Below are 16,846 nucleotides of genomic sequence, written 5' to 3' on the forward strand. Positions count from 1 at the left end.
TTCAATCTGTGGAAGTGGCTTGTTATTCCAGAGTCACTATCACCACTATGTGAGACACAAACACAAAAAACGCTTCAGGGCGTTTTTTAGGGTGTGGTTGTATTTGTGGATAAGTGACATAAACAAAGCAGTCTGTGTTTGCCGTTTGCTTCTCTGCAGGCTTCATTAATGAATGACATTTACTTCTTATCCCTAGGGCACAGACACAGAGCTCAGGATTTAAATGTCCGCCTCACCTGTAGTTGTCTTTGGCATCTTCTACAGCATACTGTTTGAACTCCTCATACATCTTCCTGTTGAAGTTGTCCCTGAGGAAGAAGGACCAGAACCTGAACAGAGTGTTCATCTCCTGAGATTGGCCGATCCCCAACCGTTTTCGCTCTGAAGGGAAAAATTCAAGAACAGGAAACAGAGAAGGTGACCATTTCATCTTGTTTTCAGTACTTCTTTCTCAAAGCTTTGAGTACGTGATGGTGTACTAGAGCTGAGGAGTACTTAGAAGCAGTATTTGTGGAGGTTTTTAGAGGTCTCTGTACCATTAAGGCACCGTCGGCGGTACTTGTGGTATCCCTGTTGAGTGAAGCCATTGTCCCTCAGCAGCTCATGGGATGGATGCCAAAATTTGGGCAATGACTGAGGGGTACAGCCGTAACTTCCTGATAGCGGGGCTCCTTCTGATGGAGAGGCATTGGAGCTGCTGTGGAAGGATGGAGGAAAAAAAGATGTTTGAGAGGCAACAGGGAAACATTTAGTTGCCAGTTTATTAGATAAGCCTTACTAAAACAAATACAGACTAACAAAACAAAAAGCAGGATTTTGTCTCATTTCAGTTTGAAGTGATAATGAGCCAATGGCAACAAAACCCCCAAAACAAAGTGTGGAATTAGGCTCGAACATTCCCCACCAAAAGTTGATTTTTCAAAAAACTTTGTGTAAATCACATTAGCACCAACTTCTTTTCATAAAAAGGATTATATGTCAAGCAGAAGAACTGCTTGACATATAATGGAGAATGACTGGCAGGGCGAAATGAGGAAGCGCTCCTTGTTGGTTCCACTTTTTGCTCGTCACCTGTGAGACACCATCAATGCAGCCATAAAAAAGAAAATGTCACTGACATGGCAGCTCATCCGGCTCATGAAACACTTCTCTATTTAATTCCCACAAAACAACAAACGTGACTTTGACCTGGAGACCCATCAGGTGGCGATTGTAAATGGTAAATTGACTGATTCTTATATAGCGCTTTTCTACTCTCCCGGAGTACTCAAAGCGCTCTATACAACATGCCACTAAACTACATTCACACATACTCCGATGAACGCATCGGAGGGCAACTTGGGGTTAGTATCTTGCCCAAGGATATTTGGCATGCAGACTGGGGAAGCCAAGGATCGAACCACCAACCTTCCGATCAGTAGCTGATCTGCTCTACCACCTGAGCCACAGCCACCCCACGTTTGACTCAACTCTGACCGTAGGAGGAGCAGCGATCCTTGTATTGGGATGCTAACTGGTCCGTCGGCCAAATGAGCAAAAAACCAAATTACACTCAAATGAAAAAGTCAGACCTGATGGACGCAGAGCGCGGTCGGTGTTCGCGAGAGTCCATCACCCAGCCTATGTGAGCCTCCTGGGGAGGGTTCGAACTGTGGCTCGTCTTCTTCTTCCTGGGCGTCTGGAACAAACATCAGGACAGGACACTGGTTAAATGAGGCACAGGGCGGCTGTGCTGCCTGACATTTTTAGTTTACTTTGTATGTTTCAGGAATGATATATTCATTCAGTATTTACATATTTGATCTTTTAAACCAATGTGATACCACAAATAGAAAACCGGCAGCCACTGTTTGTATTTGTAGGAGTGGCCACACTCTTACTGTTATGCACATGTGAAAAAAAAGAGTTAGGACAAACAAACAAACAAACAAACAAGGGAAAGGAAAAGTTTCACCAGCAGGCCTGCTGACAGACATCAATCCATCTGTTGATCTGTAGTCTGTCAGATAAAGAGGAGCTTTGCTACTCCTTGTATGTACGGACACAGAGAGCTTACCTGTCCATCGATGGTGCCGGTCTCCTTCATCACGGGGTAGAAACGTGGGGTCTTGTTGGGGTCCTGGCGTCCGGGGGTGCGAGGGGTTCTGGGGGTCCGGGGTTGGTGAGCTCTGGGCGACTGTGGGACCGATGTGGGCACAGAACGAGCCAACTCTGCTCCACTGTCTGCTGTGAAGCCCATCATTCCCCCAAAAAGTTATCAATTTATATTTACTGTCAGGTAATTATCTGAATATCTACTATCTCTATGTCTACAATGCACAAAAAAAAGCCCATAATACAATTAAAATCACATCCTACACCAGCACCGCAGTGTGAGAGGGGTGTGGTTTAAACTGCAGAAGGTAGCACACAGGATGCTCGCTCATATGAAACCTGCTTCACCACAACTCTACAAACCCCACCTGGCATGGGAAGAGATGGGACTTCCTGGTTTGGGTCAACGGGCGCTTTGGGGGTGAGAGTGTCGAACTCATCTTTACTGATGACGTTCAGCTTCTTGAAGTTCTCCACTTCCTGCTGGGGAGCAGAAATGTGACAAAAAGGGGAAAAAAGGAAAAGAAGAAGAGTTAGATGACCACTGATCATCACCATTTGCACTCCTTTAACATGGCCTTGAGATCATCATCTTTTATCCAAGCAGAAAAACAACAATAAATGCTGCACTTTGAACCGAACACAGATAAAACAAATGATCCTGTTGATAAGGTAACAAAAAGCATAAGAGATGAGCTGGAGGCTGATATTTTTAAGCTCTTAAACAAAGTAATATAATTACTGATCCAACACAAAGCAATTCACTGCAGCCCTGAAAACAATCTTCTCATTTAGTTGATTTCCTAGTGACAAATCTCAATTTTAAGTCAAATTAATCAATAAAAGAATTTCTCAGATACTACATTTGGACGTTACAGGCTGTTTAAACTGATAACAGTTCACTATGGTGGTAAAAAACACTCACACACCAGCAGCTGCAGCCATGCAGGCCTGTGTGACACACAGCACATGTGTCGCAGACTTTGTACTTTACACGTCAGCGCCAGACGGGGGGAAGAAAAATATGCAGATGGCCTTGGTGCATGTGTGCTCAGGCAAAACATTTCCCACATGCTTTATTTATTGACCAACCCTTGAGCCCATGAATGAGCTGACCCCGTTGAAAACGTCTTCACAGAGCAGCTTGAATAAAGATTCTTATAGTTGATTCTGCTTTTGTGGTTGGCGTCATTTGTCATTTTGGTCACTGTTATACCAGCAAGCTTTCACTTCTGCTCTGATTTTACAGACCCCAGTTTGTTGACAGATGCAGGATTAAATGATTCTTGCTGAGTGTAACAGTTATGTTTTTGTCTTTGTGAGTTGTGGACGGCTCTGACGCTGCCAGTGATGAGGTGGCAGTGTGTGAGAGTTCTTGATGTTTAACCTGCTGCTCTAACTGTTTGGTATTAAAGGTCAACTAATGACTCCTACTCTCTCCTTTCAGTTCCCCTTTGTAGACCTTCTGACCCAACACTTCTCCACAGCCCGTGCATCAACTCCTCATCGTGCTCTTTCTGCCCTGTTACTAATACGACACAGAGACTTTTCTCCACTAATAGAAATGTTGACATCAGTTTTTCTTGTAAGTGATTACAGAAAAGTCAATGATAATTTAATGCTCATTTAATTCTAATTTTACATACGCATGCACACAAATCATAGACCCACTTTCTAACATGCATCTCAAATTTATTTGGAACAGTTGACCTGATAAAACAAGCCTTTTAAACCCCCCCTTAGGCTCTAGGAAAGTGGCCGTGTCTCTTAATAGGCAAAACATCCAATCAAATAATGCATCAGTTCACCAAAATAACATTAACAAGCCTACTTCTTGCAAATTACAAACTAAATTACTTTGACCACCATGCATTTTATGTGGATTTAAGAAAACAATCGCACTTCTGAGTACAACAAGCTATTAATTAAGATTTTTTAATGTCTTTCCACATTAAACATCTTCAAGTGATTTAAGTCTGCTTCTGTTTTTTCTTCCACTACGAGAACACCCTTCATATGCTGGTAAAAAACAAGCAGACATTTCTGTTCTGTTCTGAATCCATAAAAGTCTCTTTTCACCTACTGATCCATTTCCATGTAACTGAAGGTTACATCATCTATGCTGATGAATGGGATCAAAGTGTTTTAAACTGATGATGTGATTTATGGTGACCTGCTACTGACGTTTGGCCATCAACATTATACGATGCTGTAGTGTTGTAAAACCTGAATATACACTGGTGCTGTTCTAATGTAAGGCTTGCATAATGCTGTGTGACCTATAGTCAGAGTTTGTACATGCACTGTATCCACAGAAGAGGCAGCTTTCAAAAGGAGGTCGCTGAGCTCTGGAAGCAACTGTAGTCTGGAGGCTTGTATAGTGGACAGTAAATGGTGCATTTATTTTTGTCCCTCCTCTGCACGGTGTGAGGTTTAACAGCTCTGTCACAATGTCTTCATGTCAAAGTGGCATGAGTGCCAGTAGTGCTTACGCGTTAAAGGAAACCTACAGTTGAAAGCAACCAAGGGCTACTCCAATGCTCCGGAGCATCATTCAATCATATACCGTCGATATATCCACTCTAGTATGTGCAATTGTGTTTCCTGCTGTATAAGAAAGAAATGTAAGACAATGCAACATCACAATGATCATCACTGAAGAGGTGGTGCAGACAGTAATGGTTATGAGATATGAGCCCTAATGCAATCATAGCAGAGTGCTTTGTGTGGTTTTAAGGACCCTGGTCAAATGGTTACAATACAAGCATACACAGACTCATTTTTCAGCCCAGCATTAGATTTCTGATCCATCATGTGGCAGTCTGCTGTGTCATCTAGTACATTTGTTAGTGATTTCCATATCAGTGATCTGATCACAATACAATTTAAAACACAATTTAAAAGAACAATATGGTACATGTATATTGTGCTAAACGTCAGGTGTAGCTGTAACACTGTTATAATTGCTAGAATTAGAACACAATGCATAAAACTCAAAAGTTAAAGCAGGACTTGTGAGCTGTGAAAACACAAGAAAACTCTCCTGGATAAATTCTTCAAAATCAAATCTGGTGGAAACGGAGGATTCGCTGATAATACAAACATTTATGGTGATTTTCTGAGCCAGCACTTTGGACCAATAAAAACACTTCTGGTCTTTTTAACTGATTTCTTCTTTGACAACTCCTCGCCTATTTAAAAAATATAAAGGCTGGAAGTTAACAGAAGGATGCTGACACAGTTGTTTGTGCCTTTCGGGGTATTTTTGCTCCAACTACCTAACAGTTTATATCAAAGAAGTCTGGGCTCCAGGTTTGCTGAGTCTATCGCTTCTACCCACTGGCTGTGCATACGTAGTATAGCCTGATCTGTATTAACTTCTCAAAGACCCTTCTATTCCACAGAGCAGGGTGGGCGCACTTAGATAGCCTTCAATAATGCATAAATGTGTCGAATTCCAAGCCATCAAACACTGTGACAGTGATGGTGACTGAATAACTGGATGAGATGGTGATGGCTTGATGCACACCAGGTTTTCTTACCCTTTAAAATTTGTAAATATTACAATAAAAGTTCTTATTTAATTAATTCTCAGTTTTGGTAACAACCTCATTACAAAGTCCAATTAGACCTTTTGGACTCGAGTGTTAAGTCTAAATAATTTCAGACTATAAAGTTTAAATGTGATCACCATATAAAGCCCACTACACCAGTTAAAGCCCACTACACCAGTTAAAGCCCACTACACCAGTTAAAGCCCACTACACCAGTTAAAGCCCACTACACCAGTCAAAATTCAGAAGAATTCATCCATGCAACACCAAAACAAGCTTAGCACAAATCCTGGAATGATAATGAGACAGCTAACTTAGCATGATCCAAAGTATTTCCTAATAACTGCAAAGCAGTTTCAACGTCTAAAATCAAGTTTAATCATGATGTTTCCATGGATATTATGTTAGAACTGAAATATGCAAACACATACAAAACTTGAGCATTATTCTGTGAATAGCAGCGAGATGCAAAGGCTGGTTTGTTCAGGCATGATTTGCTATGCTGTGTGCTGTACGTGCATGTCTGTACTGGGTGTTCCTTTTCTAGTGTCAGTGCAGTTTTTTTTTTTAACCGCTCTCTGGCAGACCTGCTCCAACATGCTACATGATGACTGTAAGACTTTATTAGCTGTCAGTTTCAAGCAGAAAATGCTGCGTATGGATCTAAAAATGCAGGTCGTCTGTATGTCCAGAAGGTAAAAATAATTTTCCCCATATGAGAATATTTGATCCATACATCATCTTCTAGAAGATAATGACTTTATTTTGATTTTTTTAAAAAGAGAGTTTGAGTATTTGGTGTGGTATTTCAGTCATCTATAAACTTTTAAAATAGATAAAATATACAGCGCTCACTGATGCTATACGAGTGTATTACAGTCTAGCCTTTAAGACTTTAAAATCCACCATTAACGTAACGCGTACAGTATGATTTTCACGTTCATCTTACCTTGATGCACTCGATTGGCTCCTCCCCCTTCCACAGGTCCTGTTCGTAGTAGTACAGCCCGTCGTTGATGGCTTTGGCCAGGTCGGCAGTAATCTTAGCTCGGGACTCATGGTTACCTGTCCGATCCCCACCGGGATGCTTACGGATGTAGGGTGGAGTTTGGGTGACGATGAGGATCTTGTTCACATCCTGGTCATCCAGCTCATAGTCCGAGTCGTCCTCATCTAAACAGTCTGTGAACTTGTTCTTCCTGGCCGCCATCTGCTCCATTTCCTCATCGAACATGAAGTCCAGCTCCTCCTGGTCGGGCTCTGCCTGTGGAGGAGGCTGCTGGCTGGGAGGAGGCGTTTTACTATCCCCCTAGACAACACAGTGAATACACAGCCATTAACAAAGGAACAGACAAGGTGTAACGAGGTGTAAACACATAATAAATGTGATTAAGCCATCCAATTATATTAGCCAAACAAACAGTCCAGAGTTATACTGATCCATCATTAATACAATGTTTCTTACACGCATTTCTATTATTAATGTTATATTAAATAACAGGAATACATCTGTGAATAATCCAATTCAGTTCATCAGCATCACCAACTGCACACTCCAAAAACAACCACAAGGTTCATCGCCACCGTCTCTCTAAAGCATAAAATCAGAATTATAACTTAGCTGTAACACGGTATAACTAATCCCCTATCGAGTTCATTTGTGAAGTAAAGAAACAGACATGCAATATTTAAGTAAAAAAGAGAAGCACATGGAAGAAATGGCAGAGGACAAGCTTGGATGAGTGAGTCCTGGAGGAAATACTCAACTGCAGAGGAAAGGCAGTGAGGCTGGAGCGATGTGGAGAGAGAAGAGCCGGCAATGCACACTTCATCACTGACATACTGCCAGGAAAAAGATGGAGGAGATGGGCGAAAGGTGTTGACAGTAAACACAGAGGAAAGGAGAAGACAAGCATTATGACGTAGTAACAAATGAGAGACAATGGAAGGGATGAAAGATGGAAAATATGTTTGAAAACTTTTAATTTAATGAAACCTGGTGAAGAAGTGAAGCATGCCTGTGCCCTTCTAGTTCTGATTGTTATGGCCATAATTTCTACCAGTTACCATAATAACATACTCAAATTTAAAGCAACCCCAGGCATGAGGTGAGTGGCCCGTTTCACCTTTGTGCACTCACTACCTTTGCTTTTGCAGAGGGCTGCCTATGACGTTTCTCAACCTGGATCCAGGCGTCAGGGTCGGGCTTGGGGGCGAGGGCATCTTTGGAGTCATCTGTGGCCGGTAGAGATTCCTGGCTGGAGGAGCCAGGGTCAGGGGAGTCCTGAGGCTGCACGGGATCAGGAGTCGCCGCCTTCACAGGTGATGAAGCTGAAAACCCCGACGCATAACACAGACACTCAGTCAACCTTGTACAGAGTAAAAAACCAAAAAGCTCAAAGCAACATAAAACTGTGCGTTTAATCTCAATACCAACAACTCAACAATAACTGATGTTAGAGAAGCTGAACTGTTTTTGATGACTAATGGCAGCTTTGTCAGCTTGTTTACAAAGTGTCCATCAAAACCTGTTTTTATGACTTCCAGACAGCGTCATCTTAATTATTAAATTAAAAAAAAAAATCATAAATATGGATGTTTAATTTAGCATGGAAAAATAAAATAAAAACAATTAGACTGAATTAATCATTCAAGCATGCAGATGATGCTTTTTTACACCGTCAACAAATCTCATGATTTCAAAGCCAGTCTGTCTACTGTCTCTCTGTACACTGTGATTTTGTGCTTCTGCAGCCATTGCTCCCAAATATGTAGGCTCATTTAGTAAAATGTTCCAGCAATGTCATGTTTGTGGTGCCTTCCAGCTGCGTTTAATCCACATTTGCTGCTCAACTGAATATTTGGGGCAGTAGGTTGGTGAAAACCGAGTCAAAATAAACTGTGTGTTCATAGTTCACCCAGTGTCAAAGGGGCTGCTTAGCGGTGCTCTTTAAATAGAACTTAATTTTTGTATAGCAAAGGGACACGACGGCCCAAAGTGCTAACATTCAATATATATGGGGTTTTGGATACACAATATGCATCTACATCATGAGATTTGCTGAGAGGATATCATTAGGATACTGACCGGAGTTTGTGGCATTGAAGGTCTGTCGAGGAACAAACTCAGGACAGTTAATGAGCTGGGAGAAGTCGGTGCGAGGGGAACCAACGGTGGTAGGGGTGGGAATCGGCCAACGCTCAGGGTCTGTTTTACAGCGGATCCTTTCATCAACCAGCTCCACCTCTGTGCTGCTCTTCAGAGCCTTCAAAATGCGAGATAGATACCAGAGCCAAGCATTAAAGTCAAGGCATGTAGTTAAGAATATAAGAACTTTTAGATTAGCATTGATAAAAAATAAATAATTACACACACACTTATTTTTAAAACATTTCATTTGTCATGAAAAGTAGCACTCCATGACTTCTCATGGTCCTTCACTGCTACTATCTCTACAAATGTCAAACTTGGCACGATTAGAAGTTAAAAACTAACCGACAAAACAAACACTGATGTGACAAGAAACAAGCTTTACAGCCTGAGCACATGCAGCATTTACACTGATGATGTGATACTACCTCAATGATGAGGCTGACGTCAGTGGTGAGGGCCTGCACTCTGTGGAAGCTGGCGATGAGGGAGATGGGGAGGAAACCCTGCGCGTCCATTTTTCTCCTCAGGAAGAAGTCTCGCTCCAGATTGTGGAGGCTAAAGTAGTACTCACTGAAAAGGAAGGACAACATAATACATTTAATCACCAGCACAAACAAAACAAAGTTGTTTAACAGTCCATAAAGGAGATCCGTAAAGGAGCAGATTGCCCATTTTGAAGTATTATAGTGAAGCTGGCAAATTTGTGCCTGTGTTAGGGCTGCTTGATTATGGCAAAAATGATAATCACGATTATTTTCACTGAAATTGAGATCTCGATTATTTGACGATATTTATTTACCAATAACAATGTGTTGAGTAATGACTTTAAAGATTGTCAAAAAATAAGATAAAATAGTGTGCAAATACTGATAACAGTGCAAATGTTTGCAATATAAAAAATAAATGAAAAAAGTAAACATCTATGTTTACAACTTTGCAGTGTTGCTCTGTGGTGCAGCTACGACACTGTAGCAAAGTTTACACACTATGTCTACTTGATCCACGTCTCCTCGACTCCGCGAACCCATAATGTTTCCACACCACTGAAGTTTTTTTACCTCTCTTTTCAACCAACAGCAGTCACTCTCCTCTCCAAATAACTTCTGCTTAGCTTTCCGAGCTTCCCTCGGGTCCTCTTAATCAGCGGTTCCCAACCCCCGGGCCTCGGACCGGTACCGGTCCGTGAGTTGTTTGGTACCGGGCCGCGAGAGTTGAGGCTCAGGTGTGAAATGTATGGTTTTCCGGGTTTTTATCGGTTTTCAGTGTTATTTTGTTATCGTTTACTTGGTTTTCCTGGGTCTTTTCACGTGTGTTATGAATAAATTTTCTTTTTTTCGGTACCGGTACTAGTTTTATTTTGTTGTATTTATCTGCAACACCTTAAAGGCCGGTCCATGAAAATATTGTCGGGCATAAACCGGTCTGTGGCGCAAAAAAGGTTGGGGACCGCTGCTCTTAATTGTTGTGACACGTGTTCGAAATGCAGAGAGGTGCGCTCGATTTGCCACACGGACCAGCGTGACAGTAAAGCACGAGGGAGGGGCTAATAATCGGCTCAGTCATTTTTAATGATCGTTGAAAGCCCAGATCGTAATCGTGATTAAAATTCTATTAATTGAGCAGCCCTAGCCTGTGTCCCTGAGGCTCCATTGATTTCAGGAATCAGGAACTATTCCCAAAGAATTTACAATACTCTGTGTTACAGAAACATTTCAGTCTAGTATTGAGGTAGAAACCTGTAAGTCACCAATACAAAGAAGTATAAAATAAATATATATATTAAGAAATCATAATTTCTTTTATAATCCTTACCAAAAAAATTACATAGTCTGACTTTAGCACCATATCTAGACTGGAAGAGCTCCCTGCTGACTGCCTGTCACACTATTTGAAATCACCACGGCACACTTTAGTGCCCACCCTGCGGGCGGCAAGCAGCCAGAGTAACGTCGGCTGAGTGAGCAGCCTGAATAACGCTGAGTGAGATGAGAAAGGAGAAGACAAGAGTGGCCTCTCTATCCTCCCTCACCCGTTCTTCCTCCCCTTCTCACCCTCTAACAGTTTTTTCCCCCAGTCACTCCTGGGTATAATTCATCTCCTGTCCCCTTCAAATCACTCAGACTATATTTAGCATTTCACCTCACCCTCCAGTCTGAACAGCAATGAGGCCAAAAGTGTCAGGCAGACAAGCAGTGGACACTGCCCCCTGCAGGCCACCCTGAACCCAGATCACTGCCTATCAAACATGTACTGAGACATCCTCACCCCTCTTCTATAGACGTTTCTATCTCATCTCTTCCAGACGTTATTTTTGATCACACTGGTATGAAAAATGCACTACAGAAATAAAGACAGACCTTAATGAATTTATGGTCTTAAACTGAGTGACTTTTAAAAGGATACTCGAGGAAATGTTTTGAGGAAATAAGAGAACAACAAAATCAGAAATCACTTCACTTACTATGTTACACAAGGGAAGAAAGAACAGGAAATTTAGCTTTAACGGTGCCTAAATGTCATTACTCACTATGAAAATGTAATTATTCATATAAAGACAGACAAACTGAAAAATGTATCTGTATATAAGATGAAAATGAACCATGTTAATGTTGAGTAGAAAGTGGCTGCAGATCTGACACACATCTGTTTTGTTTAAGAGCTGAACATTATACTTCATGAAAAACTATTCAAACTTATTTTAATTAATGGCTCTTTGTCAACAGATGAAGTCGAAGAAAAGGAATATGGACTCGCCCCAATTAATTTGTTGAGAATGGGACTTCACTAATAAAAAGAAAGATTCATCATCATCTTGATAGATCAACTCTACAGGATGGAGCCTGTCATGGCCCATCACCTGAGATCCAACTCCACATCGTAAAGAAAGGGAGGAAGTTTGGAATATTTTCTTCAATCATCTGTATAGGGCTGCACGATTAATCGTTAGAAAATCGCGATTTCAATTCATACTTATATGCGATCTCATTTCCAAATGACAACGATTTAAAAAAAAAAAAAAAAAGAAAAGACGACGACGATTGTACCGCATTTTGATCCGGGACGTAATCTGCATGAAAACAAGCGCTCACTCTTCCTGCTCAACAAATGACAAGGGCAGAGCCTTATACCACGTGATACAGAAGCTGGCTGCTAAAATTGGCAGGGAAAAAACAACGTAGAGCACGTCAGGGATGACGAGAAAGTGACTGGAGAAAATCCGTCCCGGTCAACCACCCAAACATCAATATCCTTATACAGCGCTTCCCTATACCCGTCGACCTCCCGCAGGCACAAAGAAATTACGGAGACTATTACTTATCACCTGACCAAAGATATGACTCCATCAACACTGTGCAAAACGAGGGATTTAGGAAAATGATCAACACCCTAGACAAACGCTACACAGTGCCGTCCCGCAACTATTTTTCTATTGTTGCACTACCTGCTCTGTACACGCAGTGTCGAGCAACGGTGGAGACGGAATTTCAAGCAGTACAACATTTTGTGGCAACGACAAAATGTGAGACATTTGTTGTTTTTATGTTTACTTATTGTTTTTATGTTCAGTCTCAACTGTTACGAAGTTGATGTGCAGTTAATAAGCGCAATAAATATTTATACTGGAAAAGAAAATTGTGAGAGAATCGTGATCTCAATTCTAAGCAAAAAAATCGTGATTCTCATTTTATGCAAAATCGTGCAGCCCTACATCTGTATGCGTTTCACTGGAACAGCAGCAGACAAAAGTTTAGCATCATCTCAGCAGCAGATCATCACTTTCGTCCCATCGTCCACAGTTCATTCTCGTTAAACCTCCTGTCATATTGTTTTCTTCCGTTTAGGTGTTTGCACTGGTTTTCTTTTTGGCTTTTCCATTTCGTTCAGCACATTCCTTTCAGTTCTGCCACAAACACTGCCTCGTATTTCTATCCATTTTTTTTGTTGTTGTGCATTTTTCTGCGTTTTCTGTCCTGATGCTTTGGATTTCACTATGATCTACCCATGCGTGTTCCTCTTGTAACCTACCCATTTTGTTTGTAGCTGTTCCAAATTTTAGAGGCAGCAAACATATTTTGCCACACTCCATGTTGCATTCCCATCTTGAAGGAATACTATTAGTTCAACTAACATGTCTCAGGTTGGGGTGCTAAAATTGGCGAATGGATTGCGCTGCATATTTGGACGTACTCTGGTATTTGTTTGAGAAATGCAAACTACAAAATGACCTGATTTTTACACCCTTCTACTTAATCCGGAAAAAATATGTCATTGCTTAAAATAACCAATTTTTTTTAAAATTTGAAGTATGCTTCATGAAGCTGGAACATCGAGCTATTAATAGTAAAAAGTAATAAGAGCCTCCATAAGATAGGACGATATTTTTTCCAGGTATTAAATTCTTACATTTGCCGTTTGATATATTCCTTAAGAAGCTTTTCATCCACCGTGTACATCTGGAATTTGTTGCCATCATTGTAGTAGTAAACCATGTTGGTGCCAAACTCTGCAGAGGCCTGAGCAGAACCATCAGATGACTGAGAGTCTCCAAAGTTGAGCGGGTATTCATATCGCCCTAAAAACAAAAGAACAGAAGAAATAAGAAAAAAGAACAGAACAAATAATGGCATATCAAGGAGAGAGATGACTCTGCTTCCAATTTATGTGTGGCAATAAATGAAACACTAGTCTGCACCTCGCCCACGACCTCTTCCACGTCCACGTCCCTTCCCTCTTCCTCGTATTCCTCCACGAACACTCCCACCATCGCTCCGAATGCTTGTCGCATCGTCGCCATAGTCCCGCGGCTCTCTTCGCCAACCTATGAACAAGAAAACATACACTCATGATCAAAGCCTACAACTTCTTCCATGTACCGCTGAAGGGCGTTATTAAACTTTTAGATTTAAAACTACTAAGAAGTTGAGTTGAACAAGAAACTCAAAGTAAACTGCTTTTTTATTTAAATAGTACTCGTCTTTAAGTAAATTTAAAGGATTGTAATCAATAATATTTTGTAACTGTCTAAAGCTTCAATATAAAAACAAGTTGTAAATAAACCCTAATAACAGCCAGATCATCTAAACTAGAAGGACTACTTTCAGGACAGATGATAAAAACATAAAAATGTCCACCAACATCCAGTTAGCTCAACAGCTTTATGACAAGCAGCAGCAGCCTGTTCTCGTTGCAGAGATCTGAAACCTTTTAATATTTGTTTTTATTTGCAGGAAAAATTACAAACATTTGGTTTTGTTGGCAATTTGTATGAGAATAAATGTCAAAGAAGCTTTAAATCATCCATCTGATGCAAGATATTCGCCAAATTAAAAAAAAAAGTCATGCTTTTATTGAGCCATGCAGTAGGAAAAAAGCCATGTGGACACTACAGACAGATGGCAGCTTGCTGAGCAAATGTTAAAAAGATACCAGAGAAATAAAGAGCAAAGCCAGCCCAGAGAAGTGAGGAAGAAAGAAAAAGACTGAAGGCGTGAACAGTAAAAGTGAGCTCGTGGCCACTTACTCCTGGTGCTATCATGCGCCCTGTTATTATGGAGCGTTTGATTAGGCGACGTGAGGTCAGACGAGTCATCGATGGGCTCTGTGTCTGAGCGTGCTGGGCCCCTGCCGGGCGTCATGGCATCATCATCCCGGGACACTTCCTCCAGCGGCAGAGAAACCCACTTACGTTTGTTACCTAACGATGATTGCACACCGAAAACAAAGCTTGTAGAGTTTTGGTCCAAAAGGGGGGGGAATAAAAAAGATCAAATCCAGAAATAAAGCTCCATGGTGACTAAAACTGCAGCGTAAACCTTTCATCATAGCAATGAATAACTACTTAATCATATTCCAGGTTTGTTTAGCAAATAAAGGACTTAAAAGTCTTTATTCTCGTGTACCCATAGCTTCTAGAGTTTTTGTACTAATGCTCTGTATTCAGGTTTTGTAGCCACATAACTGCAAACCATGTGACATTAACTTGTTTGCTATTTTGGATGTGAGACGCTGTAACTTCAGTGAATAATGCCTCAGTCACACAGGCCTAGAGACTAGTCGGTGTCCAGTTGTGATGTTGTGGCTGTAATGTCAATTCTCCAAGTACGTGTGGTCGCAAAAACCCCCAAAAACCAGGCAGGCATAGCCCATCGACACAGACCCTCACACTGACTGCCTGATAATGACATTTAGGTTACTGGGACTCAAGGAAACTGCAGTGGACGCGCAGACACAGAAAGTATGATCCCCACCTGCCAATTACTTTCTAACTGTGGAACAGAACAGAGAGCGTTTGCCTTCAGAGTTTAAGTTGCGCCTCAGTACTTCAACCAACAGGGTTGTCAAAGGAGCTTGCAAAGAAAAGCGTCTGGACTTCTTTAAGTTGCTTGAAGACGTTTCACCTCTCATCCGAGAAGCTTCTTCAGTTCTGTGCCTTTTGAACCCCCAACAGGGTTCAAAAGGCACAGCTTCTACAAGGTTTTCTGTTTCTGATTTGCGTTGCACTTTTTCAAATTTTACTGCTGATGGGTTAGCAAGTTTTTACAGACCAGCATGCAAACTATGGGCTACTGATCAAAGTAATCAGAGTTAGGTTTTGGGTGTTATTAGGTATTATTAGGGTGTTAACCGATTTCACCTAGTGACTGCCAGGAAACTCCAAGGACCTCTCACCACTGGATCGGAGAATCCACATTATTCCCTTGTGACCAGTGGTTATCAATCATCCAATATGATGAACAACTCTTGCAGAATATGTGCATGCAAGACATTATAAAGTTTAGAATTTTAGAGAAATTTCAACTATAGCTGTTCATGGAGTAGGTATTTGGTCTCTAGGCCTGTGTGACTGGTGCTTTAGCAAATCGATTTCACAACAATGGCAACTGCCATCAATCTCCAGCAAGCTCTAGTCAACTGGATGGGGGAAAAACTGTTTCCCTTGCAACTGGTGGTTGCCACACAGTCACTGGTTTGTCTCTAGGTCTGAGATTTTGTTGCTTCATTTAGCAGCTTTTTGCATCTCTATAGAACATTTGTGTCAATTACTTCTACATAGTCTTGTAAAGTTCTTATTAACAATGTGATTCAGGCATTTTGTTTAATGTTCACTCCTACACTACACTTTGACAGTTCATTACTATAAAGATTTAAGCCCAGATTCAAATTTTAAATTATTAAAGTTTGGCAGCTGATTTAAACGCTATATTAGGTCAAAACATGTCTTTTCTTTTATTTAGAAACAAAACTTTTCACTTCCAGTTTGAGGAGTTAATGAAGGTGCTTATCTCTGAATGGCTTCTACAAAGATTGGTGCCTGTGATGTTTACAATGTAGGAGTGGATCATTGGAAGAGAAACACGTAAGATAATCACAGCAGAGCATGCACCAGTCTTCACCAGCCAGCAATTACCGAGTTAATACAGTTACAGACATGCTAAAAAATACAAATCATCACAGTCGAGTGAAAAATATGCATCTCCAAATTTGGAACTCAAGAAACATCTGTATGAAAAAAAAAACACATTGTGGAGATGAATAACTTCACGAGACGGTGATGAAATGTGTGTGAATCAGAATCAATCAGGATTGTAGCCGCTGTCATTAGCCTTATCCAAACCATTTAAGAGAGAGAGAAAGAGAGAGAGAAAGCTTCATCTCATCAACGACTTGCTCTCCCATACCTCCTCTCTTCCTCAGGTTGGCACTCTTGGCGTCCTGTCCTGCTTTTGACTCTTCATCTTTGGTCAGCTCTCCCATCGGCTCCACCTGAGCCTCCTGGTTCTCTTTGCTCTCACCTCCATCATGGCTGCTCTCAGATTTTCTCTCTGGTCGCTCTCTTTTCTTCTCCTTATCTCTGCGCAAAGAGGGAGGCTTCTTTCCATTGTTGTTGAGGACATTTTGTTGTTGCTAAAATTTTAAAGGGGGGAAAATACCAGCTGTTAGTCACACCTTTATAGAACAATTTCAATTTTGTGGGCTTTTACTAATATGTTTCCTGCTCTGTGGACTTGAATTCTTTGCACAAGTAAGAAAATATACAATACAT

The 16,846-nt window shown here is 41.1% G+C and overlaps 1 protein-coding gene and 1 long non-coding RNA gene across 7 annotated transcripts in view; one reads left to right on the forward strand and one right to left on the reverse strand.

Annotated features, from left to right (window-relative positions):
* The window catches only part of larp1b (La ribonucleoprotein 1B), a 29,826-nt gene that overhangs the window by 6,497 nt on the left and 6,483 nt on the right, over nt 1-16,846 (reverse strand). Inside the window, exons 4-17 of one of the 6 annotated variants that reach the window (XM_085143556.1) lie at nt 16,482-16,707; nt 14,324-14,497; nt 13,496-13,621; nt 13,207-13,375; nt 9,228-9,372; nt 8,737-8,914; nt 7,792-7,979; nt 7,416-7,490; nt 6,598-6,957; nt 2,463-2,574; nt 2,057-2,226; nt 1,572-1,678; nt 537-697; nt 237-381 (exon numbers count right to left, since the gene is read on the reverse strand). In XM_085143556.1, the coding sequence (XP_084999682.1) occupies nt 237-381; nt 537-697; nt 1,572-1,678; nt 2,057-2,226; nt 2,463-2,574; nt 6,598-6,957; nt 7,416-7,490; nt 7,792-7,979; nt 8,737-8,914; nt 9,228-9,372; nt 13,207-13,375; nt 13,496-13,621; nt 14,324-14,497; nt 16,482-16,707 (2,336 nt within the window). Of the gene's footprint in view, nt 1-236; nt 382-536; nt 698-1,571; nt 1,679-2,056; nt 2,227-2,462; nt 2,578-6,597; nt 6,958-7,415; nt 7,491-7,791; nt 7,980-8,736; nt 8,915-9,227; nt 9,373-13,206; nt 13,376-13,495; nt 13,622-14,323; nt 14,498-16,481; nt 16,708-16,846 lie in introns of all 6 variants that reach the window. The other 5 variants (XM_085143555.1, XM_085143554.1, XM_085143560.1 and 2 more) reach the window with 5 other exon arrangements.
* Nucleotides 309-11,829, forward strand: LOC146496660 (uncharacterized). The gene is made up of 2 exons (XR_014871207.1): nt 309-417; nt 3,542-11,829. It is a non-coding gene; the product is annotated as an uncharacterized LOC146496660 (long non-coding RNA).

Source organism: Neolamprologus multifasciatus, chromosome 19 (genome assembly GCF_963576455.1).
Source record: "Neolamprologus multifasciatus chromosome 19, fNeoMul1.2, whole genome shotgun sequence".
Classification (NCBI taxonomy): Eukaryota; Metazoa; Chordata; class Actinopteri; order Cichliformes; family Cichlidae; genus Neolamprologus; species Neolamprologus multifasciatus.